Below are 12,438 nucleotides of genomic sequence, written 5' to 3' on the forward strand. Positions count from 1 at the left end.
CATAAAATCCTGTGAACAAACCTGTGTAACGATCACTGCGTGCTATGTGAAGCTTCTCTGAACAATGATGGCCACCAAATATGAACTTACCTTACTCATACTATCATACAAAGTTATTTTTTACAATAATCTCACCTGGAGGAGGGTAATTCTGTAGTAACCTAAGCAACTTGACCGACAGCCAGGGAGCAGGAACAAAGTAGTATGTGTAATCTTGCAGGTCAGTATAGCTTGCAGTAACAATCTGAAAGAGAAACCATGATCTATACTGTTTCAGGCTAACTTCCAGAATGGGAAATGAAGGCATAAAATATGAGTACATTTAATAGTAGCAGACAATTTTCTGAACTAATGTTAACTCCTATAGACAGTCAAGGTGCTGGCTGTTATCCTTCAGTACCAGCTGCCTTTGTTTGTTCATTTGCATTGTTTTGCAATTAACCATAAATTGTAATTGCTGTTCTAATGGTCACCACATCCTAATCATTATAAAACACACACACTTAAGAAAACATGCAGGAAAGGCATCAGGAAATAAATGGTCAGGCGAAGACAAGAGTGAACACAGTGAGCATATGAACAAATTTGGGAAGAATTGAGGAGCAAGTGGAAAAGAAAAAAAAAAAACACGACTACTGAAGTTCAACACTTTGGGGACACCAGCCACTCTGAAGAATATTTGCCCTAGGAAACAACTCATTAACATTGTTATGTAAAGTATTTCTGGTATGTGTGTAATTGATGTATCTCTAAGAGAGTAATACGTATTAAAAGAATTACCCAGCTTCAAAATTTATTTTTGTATTTACTTTAGTTCTTTGACTGATTACAAATTTTTAAATAATGATGACAGGAACTATAATCGTCCTCCAAAGGAAAAGAAGATAGAAAATGTGATGGTAAGGCAGATAATTAAGAAATTTTAGAAATTTTCTGAAACCAAAATTTTAGACACTTTTTTTTCTTTACTTTTGAGCCTCAATGATATGTGACAGAAAATTTAGTGTGCTAGTAAGGCAGATTGATCCATAATATTCTATGTATGCTCTGGAATTGGAAACTATAAATGCTACATTTTACAAATTAATTTCCCCTCAAAGATATGGAAGGTTAGGACTTGTGCATCTGTTTTTATTTTTTTGCTGAAATAATAATGATTATCTGTTGGTATCAGGCCAATATATTAGAGAGTTTACACCATCTTAAGAAAACGCCCAACAAAATAAGGCAGCATGGAGAAACTAAACAGAAGAAAAAAGAAAAACAGGACTTACCATAATTTCAGAAGGGTTGCAATGGCTAAGAGTAGGCTAAAGTGAAGAACAACAAGAACATACTACAGAAGATGACTGAAATTATCCAACAGATAATCAGACAAACCACAATATTGCTACAGGAATGTAACAGAAAAGAATGGACACATTTTGTAAAAATGTGACTCAAATCATGCAAGAATTTTAATTTAGAACTTGGAGCATTCCATTATTATTCAGTGAAAGAACATAGCCTGCATTAAAATGTCATGAAAATGGATGGAACTCATTTGTACTATGGCACAAAGAAATACCAGAGTGATACTGTAGACCTGTGCTGTATGCTTAGCAAAGTCAGACTGTTTCCAGAACGAATTTTCACCCGGCACCAGAGTGTGTGCTGAACTGAAACTAATTGGCAAATTAAAACTGTGTGATGGACTAGAGTTCTCTAGCAGGGACCTGTGCCTTTTGGGGGCAAGTGCTCAGCTGACAGAGTTATCTAAGCACGACACTCAGATCACCAGTACCTGATCCCTTAGCACCTCAAACATCATAGACATCCACAATGTACCTTGCAAGACTAGCATTCCTTGAAAAACTGATGGCGTGTTTACAGGCTGTGGCTAAAGCATGCGTCCACAGCATCTATTCCCACAAGGTACACGAGATAAGTTTTGTGAAGTTTGGAAGGTAGGAGACGAGGTACTGGCTAAAATAAAGCTGTGAATGTGGGTTGCGAGTCATGATTAATATCTCAATCAGTAGATCACTTGCCAATGCAGGCAGAGGTCTGAGATCGAGTTGCGGTACGGCATACAGTTTCTATCTTCCATGAAGTTTCAAGTCTCAGTTAGATTGCTAGCATAATAACATGTCGTATCATAAGAAATATTTGTTTGTATGGTAAACCAGAATCAACATTATTTCTATAAGTTAAACAGTATCTACACAATATTTTTTTATGATTTTTATACAAAAAGTACAAAATTTACAATCGTAAATTTTAAACAGTCACCTTACTTTTCAGTGCACAGAGAAAGTATTGCACAGAGAAAGTATTCCATTGGCAATATGGTTGAATGAGCTATTTGACAGCAAATTATGCTATATTATGAACAATAGAAGGATATACAAACTCGCAAAAATTTCACAGTAAACTGTTGCACAAGCTTTCCAATACCCTTATAAAAATGGATTTTGGTTGAGCAGCAAACCATGAATACACTACTTATTTCATTTCTTCACTGGGGGTTTACTCATGGCCTCTTAAATCACCTGTAGATGGACCAAGCAGTAGGAAATTCGACAGTGCATTCGGTATAAGATGTAGGGTGCTCCAATACCTTGACATACATATTCTTAACTGTGAGCAGAATTGGTGGTGATATATGGATGCATTGCGTAATGCAAAAATGAATGCCATCTGATTACAGGCCCGAGCATTCATTTCGAATTCCAAGCTTCACCTTTGGATCCAGGGTGTTGCTAATCCATGCCCTAACATTTCACAGTGAACAATCAATATTCATCACCAGTGATGATTTGTTTAATAACATTTCGTCTTTATTAGCCCAATAGTCCTGTAGCTGCTAACAGTTTCTCACACTATTGTGTCTGTGCTCTTGCTAATGTGAGTTTGTTTGCCTCTTTTTCAACATTCACTGTGAGATCATTCGAAATCAGCTCAGGGGCTACTTCAATGTTGCCAGCAGCAGAGGATTTAAGTGGACACCATGCTCTTTCCTTCTCCTTCACACTTGTTTGGCCACTTTTCAATTGTTCAATCCACTGGTAAACGCCAAATCATAATAGAACCTTACACCTTCAGACTACAAGAAATGCATTCATGGGCACAAAACAAGTGGGCGCAGTGGTTGGGGAACGGGGGGGGGGGGGGGGGGGGGGGGGGGGGGGGGGGGGGGGGGGACACCTCAAATGGAATGCGGAGATTGAGTGAGAAATTATTTGTTCTGCTGATGGTGTCACTGTTTGTGTGTGGCTCCTACAGTGTGAAAGCTTAGAGTGAGTGAGTGAGAGAGAGACTGACTTTGCTCAGGATGGAAACAGCAGGTATCTTATGGCTGGTATTCAGCTGACAGAAGCATTGCTAAACTAAATGCTTTTCATGCTTCATAATATAGGTCCCTGTGTTATCACAGTCATTTTTAATATTGAGCACAAAAATCTGTATGTCTCGAATGAAGTGCACATTGATCACATTAGCTTATGTTACTTACACCTGCAGAACCTGGCAAAAGTACTGTGGGTATTTGCAGATGTCCCCATTTGCAAAAATTGCTTCACTACCAGTTTGCTGACCCTACCATAAGGTCTCCAATGAAAAAGTAACTACAGAGGCTATAATCAAGGAGCTGCTATCGCTAGATAATGCAGAAGTTAAAATGTGCTCCAAACTACCACAGTTTCACTGCGATGTTAATGGTTGATCACACCAAAAGGTACATCTAACGTCGCAACTTTTTGATGGTTGGTTGGTTTAAAGGGGGGAGAAGGGACCAAACTACGAGGCCATTGGTCCCTTGTTCCTAATAAAACAATGCCACAAGTGTGAGAAGAAAACGGACGAAACATATAACACAAAACGGAGAGAAAGGAAAAGCCACAAGAACAGAGGGAAGGCAACAAACACTAAAAGGAACAAAAGAGGACAAGAAAACAGAGAGACACTAGAAACAGAAGACAGTGAAACATGAAAGCAGATTACAGCGGCTGGCCAACCACGAGAATAAAAAGGGAAAGCCAGCCACTCTGCAACACATTAAAAAAAAAGCACTAGGGTAGAGGACACAGAGGGACAAAGGACATGCGCTAAAACCTACACAGAAGTATAAAACCCACTCTCATGGATAAAACGTAAAACTAAAGCTGCTGTGGAGGCATCGTCATCCAACACCAAAGGCAGGGTGCTGCAAAAGTTAAAAGTCTGCCGCAGAGTGGCTAAAAGTGGGCAGTCCAGCAAGAGGTGGACTACTGTTATTTGAGAGCCACAGTGACACAGAGGTGGGGCCTCGCTACAGAGTAGGTAACCATGCGTTAGCCACGTATGGCCAATGCAGAGCCAGCAGAGAACTGATTCCCTGCGAGAGGCCCGCATAGAAGACTTCCACACATTCATAGTCTCCTTAATGACATGCAGTTTGCTGTGCGTGCTATTATGCCATTCCGCCTCCCAAAGCCGGAAAACCCTGCGGTGTAAGACAGAATGCAGGTCAGCTTCGAAGTTGCCTATCACCAGAAGCGGTTTCTACGTCACCTGTTTGGCCAGCCCGTCCACAAGTTCGTTGCCTGCGATTCCGGTGTGTCCTGGGGTCCACACAAACACCACGGAACAGGGGGACTGTTCCAGGGCAAACATGGACCCCTGAATGGACGCTACCAGAGGGTGGTGAGGGTAGCACTGGTCGATAGTTTGTAGGCTCCTCACTGAGTCAGTACATAAGAGAAATGACTCGCCAGGGCATGAGCGGATGTGCTCAAGAGCACGAGATATGGCCGTCAGCTCTGCAGTGAAAACACTGCAGCCGACTGGCAAGGAGTGCTGCTCAATATGTCCTCCATGAACATATGCGAATCTTATGTAACCATCAGCCATTGAGCCATTGGTGTAAACCGCTTCAGAGCCCCGGAACACGTCAAGAATTGAGAGGAAGTGACAGCAGAGAGCGGCGGGGTTAACGGAGTCTTTAGGGCCATGCGAAAGGTCCAGACGAAGCTGCAGCTGAGGCGTACACCATGGAGGCATAAATGAACAGACCGCAAGTAGAGGTGGTAAAGGGAAGGGCTCCAGCTTGGAGGAAAGGGACCGCACGCGAACCGCAATCGTTAGCCCAGATCTGGGCCACCGATGCGAGAGATGAACTGCCATGGGTGGGAAAAGGAGACGGTAATTCGGATGCTCAGGGGGAACTATGAATGTGTGCTGTGTAACTGATGAGCAGTTGCGCATTTCTGATCTGCAGTGGAGGGACACCAGCCTCCACCAAGATGCAGGTCACCGGACTCTTCCTAAAAGCTCCTGTCACTAATCACATCCCGCAGTGGTACACAGGGTTGAGTAAATGCAATGCTGAAGGTGCTGCCGAACCATAAACCACACTCCCATAGTCGATTTGGGGATTGGACAACGGCTCTGTAGAGCTGCAGCAACTTACAGCAATCTGCACCCCAATTGGTGTTGCTCAGGCAACGGAGGGCATTGAGGTGCTACCAGCTCTTCTGCTAACGCTAACGAAGATGAGGGAGCCAAGTCAATCGAGTATCGAAACCCAGTCCTAGGAATTGATATGTCTCCACCACAGTGAGTGGATCGTCATGAAGCTAAAATACGGGTACCGGATGAATAGTACGACACCGACAGAAGTGCATGACACACAACTTTGCGGCTGAAAACGAAGCCGTGGGCTAGAGCCCATGACTGCGCCTTGTGGATGGCTCCCTGGAGGCGCTGCTCAGCAAGAACAGTACTGGAGCAGCAGTACTAAATGCAGAAGTCATCTGCATACAGAGAAGGTGAGACCTGAGGGCCCCAACAGCTGCTGCTAGACCATTAATGGCCACTAAAAGCAGAGACACACTCAATACTGAGCCCTGTGTGACTCCATTCTCCTGGATATGGATCGAACTATGGGAGTCACCAACTTAGGCACAGAAAGTATGGAGCAAAAGGAAGTTTTGGATAAAAATCAGGAGTGGTCCCCGGAGACCCCACTCACACAATGTGGTAAGGATATGATGTCGCCAAGTCATGTCGTATGCTTAACCTAAGTCAGAAAAGATGGCAATCAAGTGTTGTCTGGAAAAGGCTGCTCTGATGGCAGACTCAATGGACACAAGATTATCAGTGGTAGAGCAACCCAGGCAGAAGCCACACTGACACGGAGCCAGCAAGCCACGTGACTCCAGGACCCAACCCAACAAAGAACATTGGTGAGGCTGATGGGCTGATAGCTATCCACATCAAGCAGGTTTTTACCGGGTTTGAGCACCGGAATGGTGGTGCTCTACTGCCACTGCGAAGGAAGCACGTCATAACAACAGAGCCGGTTGAAGGCGACAAGAAGACGTCGCTTGTAGTCACATGAGAGATGTTTTAATCATCTGGCTGTGGATCCGATCAGGCACAGGAGCTGTGTCGGGGCAATGTGCAAGAGCACTGAGGAGCTCCCACTCTGTAAATGGGGCGTTATAGGATTCACTGCAGCATGTAGTGAATGAGAGGACGTTCCCTTCCAGCCGCCATTTGAGTGTGAGAAAGGCTGGGGGGGTAATTCTCCAACGCAGATGCACGTGCAAAGTGCTCAGCAAAGTGCTCGGCAATCAGGTTTGCCTCGGTACATAGCTCACCATTTATGACAACACCGGGGACAGCTGTTGGTGCCTGGTACCCGAAAAGATGTTTGATCTTTGCCCTTACTTGGGAAGGTGATGTGTGGCACCCAATGGTGGAGACGTATCTCTCCCAACACTCCTCCTGTTGTTTGATAAGGTAGCGAACACAGGCACGGAGCCATTTAAAGGCTATGAGGTGCTCCACAGAAGGGTGCCACTTATGTCACTGTAAAGCTTGCCGATGCTCCTTAATTGCATCAGCGACTTCCGGAGATCACCAAGGAATTGCCTTACACCTCGGGAACCCTAAAGAGCGAGGAATCGCATTTTCTGATACAGAAACAATTGTGCTAGTCACCTGTTCTACCATCACATTGATGTTACCATGTCGGGGAGATTCAGCGGTGACAGCAGAGGTGAAAGTTCCTCAGTCCACCTTGTTCAAAGCCCATCTGGGCAGGCGCCCGTGTGCTTGACGCTGGGGCAGGGACAGGAAGATGAGGAAGTCGTCACTACCACATAGGTCGTCATGTGCTCTCCAGTGGATATATGGGAGAAGTTCAGGGCTGCAAATTGATAAATCAATGGCCGAGTAACTACCATGAGCCACACTGAAATTTATGGCGGCCCCAGTATTTAAGAGGCAGAGGTAGAATTGCGACAGTAAAGTTTCGACACCTCTGCCTTGGCCAGTAAGTGTGGTACCACCCCACAACGGGTTATGGGCATTAAAATGTCCCAAATGTAGGAAAGGTTTAGAGAGTTGATCAATCAGTGCAGCTAACACACTCAGGGGTACTGCAACCATTTGGAGGAAGATTAACATTGCAGACAGTTATTTCCTGCATTGTCCTTATTCCGACAGCCACAGCTTCAAGAGGGGTTTGAAGGGGCACATGTTCACTACAGACAGTTTAGGACATAAACGCAAACTCGACCTGACAGTCGATTATAGTCGCTACGGTTCCTGTAATATTCCTTATAGATGCAGAGGGCAGGGGTCCGCATTTTGCTGGGAACCAGGAAATGCAGATAGCAGGTGTAAAGCTTAACAGTTGCCGTAGCTCAGCCAGGCAGTTGAAAAAACCACCGCAATTTCACTGGAGGATGACATCGTGAGACTGGGTACGAATGGAACATTCGATGAGGCAGTTTACGCCTCAGGGTCACCTGCTGCCACTGATTTATTGCCTGAGCAATCTATATCTATTGTGTCTGAGGATCTGGCGAGATCTAGATCCTTGGCAGACGCCAAAATCTCCACACCATCCACAGCCACAGAGGCGGTTGGTGCCACCGCAATTTCCTTGGTCTTAGGGGGTTTTCTTTTTGAATTTCTCTCGCTGCTCCTTTGGTTTCCCTGGCTGGGAGGACTTCACTGGCTCAGTCTGGGGGGCTGAGCATGAGCGTGAAGCCCTACGACCAGCTGCATTTGACCTCTTTAGCCACTGGTGGCTGTCTTCTTCACCACTAGCAGAAACCTGGGAAGCGAGTGATCCAAGGAACCCCTTCCTACCGAGAGAAGGCAAAGATGACTTGCGCTTCTCTGGCTTAGAAGTGGGGACGGACGTCCTCGATAGTTGGGAGGGGCGGGGGTTGCTCCCCGAGGTAGATGTGCAGGAGCAACAGGGAGGGAAATGCCCCCACCATCAAGGGGGCAGGTGTAGTCTTCTGGCTCTGAGAGGTGACCTGAGTTGGCACAGAGCTGATGGTGCCAGAATTATTGTAGCGGCGGCGTAAGACGATGTTATACGCACAGGATGCAGGCATTCAAATTTTCTTTTAACGTCAGTGTAGGTCAGTCAGTCCAGGGACTTGTACTCCATGATTTTCCTTTGTTTCTGGCGAATCCTGCAGTCAGGCGAGCAAGGCGAATGGTGCTCTCTGCAGTTGGCACAGATGGGAGGTGGGGCACATGGAGTATTGGGATGTGATGGGTGTCCACAATCCCAGCATGTGATGCTGGAAGTACAGCTGGAAGAAATACGGCCAAACTTCCAGCACTTAAAGCACCACATCGGGGGAGGGTTACAGGGCTTTACATCACACCGGTAGACCACCACCTTGACCGTATTGGATAATGTATCTCCCTCAAAGGCCAAGATGAAGGCACCGGTGGCGACCTGATTATCCTTCGGACCCCCGTGGACACGCCGGATGAAACGTACACCACGTGGCTCTAAATTGGCGCGAAGCTCATCATCAGACTGCAAAAGAAAGTATCTGTGAAATATGATACCCTGCACCATATTTAAGCTCTTATGGGGCGTGATGATTACAGAAACATCCCCCAGCTTGTCACAAATGAGTAACTCCCGTGACTGGGCAGAGGATGCTGTTTTGATCAAGATTGACCCAGATCTCATTTTGGACAAGCCCTCCACCTCCCCGAACTTGTCCTCTAAATGCTCAACAAAAAACTGAGGATTCATCGTCATGAAAGATTCCCCATCAGCTCTCGAACATACAAGGTACCGGGGCGATTAAGACCTGCTGCCATCCTTGGCCTGACGTTCCTCTCATGGTGTGGCCAGGAAGGGGAACGATTTGGGGTCTTACTTCTGCGCACTGAATTGAGCTCGTGATCGCTTAGAGACTGCTGGTGTTTCACCACCAGCAAGAGATGATGGACTACACTTCATTGTGTGTCATCCACCCTGATGCCACCACTACGACCAGGGGCCCTCCCCATGGGTGCCACCCAGCCGCAGCAAAGGCCACCTGCCAGGATGGCCATTGTTGGGAGTCTCGATGCCCCAAGGGGACGCCCCTTGGCATACGTGGGGAGTTAACGGCACGGGCATCAGCAGAGCGATCCCTGTGTGGTCAGGAGGCTACAACCAACAGGTTACATGGTGGCCCCACCACAACGCACTGGCTACCGTGCTGGATATCGCGTGCAAAGATGTCCAAGGTCATTGTTGATGCAGGAATCGATACTGCATAGTGCATGGTGGAAAACGCACTCAGGAAGGTGTCCTCACCCAAGAGACGGAGAATGGGCAGGACTGCAATGCGATGACAAGAAAGGTGGCTAAAGATCTCAATGTACGATGGACACAATGCATCATGTAAGGCACCCTTCCCCAATTGGCTTGCTCTTCTGGAAAATTTTGAAGAATGGAATCAAACCCTATAGGGGACCATCACATGAAGGCCGAAACATGTGAAACTCCTTTTTTATCATCTCGTATGACAGGCAGGAATACCTCAGGCCTATTCTAACCTGCGGACCCACAGGAGAGGGGGGGGGGGGGGGGGGGGCGCAACTTTTTGAATACCACTGTGCAGGCAATTTGCCACCTGTTGCGAGAAGAGCAGGATATGGCAGAATTCTTTCAGCTTGTTAATGACTCATTTGGCATACTGATTTCTTGTAGAATAGCTGACAAAAAGGCATTGGTGAGAGCTTGTGGAACCAACAAGCTGGTCCAGGAAATGATCTTCAATTAAATGCATTTTTGCTAAAAGAAATGCACGTTGGCAACAAAATGCAACTACTGTCATTCCAGGAAGGGCTGTTAATGCTGATTAAGTCTTTGTCTTTCATTTTGATCCCCCGTCACTCAGTATTAAGTAGATTTTAACAGGATGGCTAAACGAGGATTGCCTCAAAACTTTGTTTTTGCAAATTACAGGTATAGGTCATTTTAATCAACAGACTCCTCTGAGAGGAGTGAAATATCACTTGTGTTTGTTGCTCCCATGAAAGAATGCTCCTGAGATTCCACTGTCTAACATTTCATCTGTAGGACTGGAAGATGAACAACAGCAATTCATATCATCGACATTGGTTTGTGGTATTTTGCGGGTATGTCTCGAACAATGGCAAAGCTGGACGGGGAAGCTGCGACACAGAACATGTTTTGGTTGTGATACTGCTGCACTTTTTGCTGTGACTGAAGATAAGATATTTAATGTTCAGCAGATGGCTTCAACTATCTGGCATGTTATGTTGCACATTGTGCTGCAAAATGTACCACCACACTGAGAACATCATCAAATGAATTACTTTCTCTCCTACAATATTTTTTCAGAATAGGGTGGATAAAATCTGTAGCGTGAGATAGTTTATCAGTACCATTTGACAAGTGGGTGCGACGAACACCACTCCTCGGCAGTTGAAGGGATCTAAACAGTTAAGTTATTGCTACAAACTATGCATAAATAATAAATTGTGTGGGGTAAGTAGCCTTGTTTGTGGCAGTGCAGTAGAGCTTCTCACCCCTCAGCCGCAGTTCAGCATCAACAATGACTTTCCAACAGCCAATAGCAGGATATTTTCCTTTGGGCCCAAACTTACAGAATAACCATGAGTGTGATCATGTTTACTTCCCAAGACTGCAAAGTGAAGTGACCAGACAACACTGAATCCTGCCACAAATGAAGAGAACAGTGCCATCTAGTGGGTTGTGAGTGCACCAAGCTGTATTGCCAACCTTAAGGATGGGAGGAAGGAGCATTAGTTTTGATCGTTCTGCTGAACAAGATAATTACAGATAAAGCACAATTTCCAGCTAGGAAAAGATAAAGGAGGTCACCTGCTGTGTCACTTCAAAGGAACCATTTTGGCATTTACCTTAAAACCTACATCTGTATGGCCAGAAATGGATTTGAACTGTTGTACTCCCAAATACGAGTTGACCTAACCACTGCACCACCTCATTCTGTCTACCAATTAACGAGAAGCAGAATGTATGCACAGATACACATTGACTAACTCTTGTACAAATTTTATTTAGTAATTACCAACCTGCAACTCTGCCCAGGTGAAGCCAGATAATGCAGTTTATGAAATTATTCTGGAATCCCCCACAAAATATTTGTCTACAGCTGCCATAAAAATCTGTTGGACTAAAGATTTTATTCACCCATAAATTTGTTTCAATGCATAAATTGGCGAAAATCAGATGGTGCTCAATCTGACCATTAGTGAGGATGTTCAAACAACATTTACTTCCAATCCCTCGGTTTGCCCTTTGCCAAAGCACCTTTTGAGAGCATTTGTATAGGTCTGATGAAATTTTTTGGAATTTCCAGCTAAATAAACATTGCTTCAGCAACTTTGGAGACAACATTTGTATGTAATGTACAAAATTATAGTTTGTTTCATGCTTTATGTCAATTTTCTGGTCTTTTGAAAATGTCTTATCTGATCAAGAGAAAGCCCTGGTTGTGAGTACAATTCCCACGAAGCTGCTGATGATAAAGGTAAGTTTCTTTCATTTACGTGAAGAGGGCATTGTCTTTTGGTTGTAAATTTTGCTTAGTGGAGAAAGGATCACTATCTGTCAAATCTGATTTGTCAAAGGATGATGAATTGGTGATAGATTGAAAATTGAGGAAGATGTTTGCCTCTGCCTGCGAAGTCACCTGCATCCCTCTTTCCAATTATCCATTTCTTTCCCACGAAGAAAATCAGTGAGAATGAAGGCTAAAAGTCAGATTTGGTTCACTGTAGTTCTTATTTGTGCAATTATCTTCACAAAATAAGAACTGTCTTGAGGCCAGCAAACAAGTATAAACAGCTTGACTGCCTGTTCTACAGTTACATCTACATGATTACTCTCCAATAGACAGTTAAGTGCTTGTCAAAGTGTTCACTGCATAACTTCCAAGTTATTTCTCTACTGCTCCACTCACTACCAGCACACAGGAAAAACAAACACTTAAACCTTTCTGCACAAGTTCCAATTTTTCTTATTCCTCCTTATGTAAGCGGGTGCCAACAAAACATTCTCACATTGTGAGGAGAAAGTTTGTGCTCAAAATTTCATGGGAAGATCCAGCTGCAATGAAAAACACCTTTGTTTTAATGATTACCACCCGAATT

At 44.8% G+C, this 12,438-nt stretch overlaps 1 protein-coding gene across 1 annotated transcript in view; it reads right to left on the reverse strand.

The window, feature by feature from the left end:
* LOC124621796 (AP-2 complex subunit alpha) overlaps positions 1-12,438 on the reverse strand; it is a 340,383-nt gene that overhangs the window by 115,469 nt on the left and 212,476 nt on the right. The window contains exon 7 of the mRNA XM_047147228.1: positions 136-244. Within this exon, the coding sequence (XP_047003184.1) occupies positions 136-244 (109 nt within the window). The remainder of the gene's footprint in view (positions 1-135; positions 245-12,438) is intronic.

The sequence above is a fragment of the Schistocerca americana genome, chromosome 7 (assembly GCF_021461395.2).
Source record: "Schistocerca americana isolate TAMUIC-IGC-003095 chromosome 7, iqSchAmer2.1, whole genome shotgun sequence".
Taxonomy (NCBI): Eukaryota; Metazoa; Arthropoda; class Insecta; order Orthoptera; family Acrididae; genus Schistocerca; species Schistocerca americana.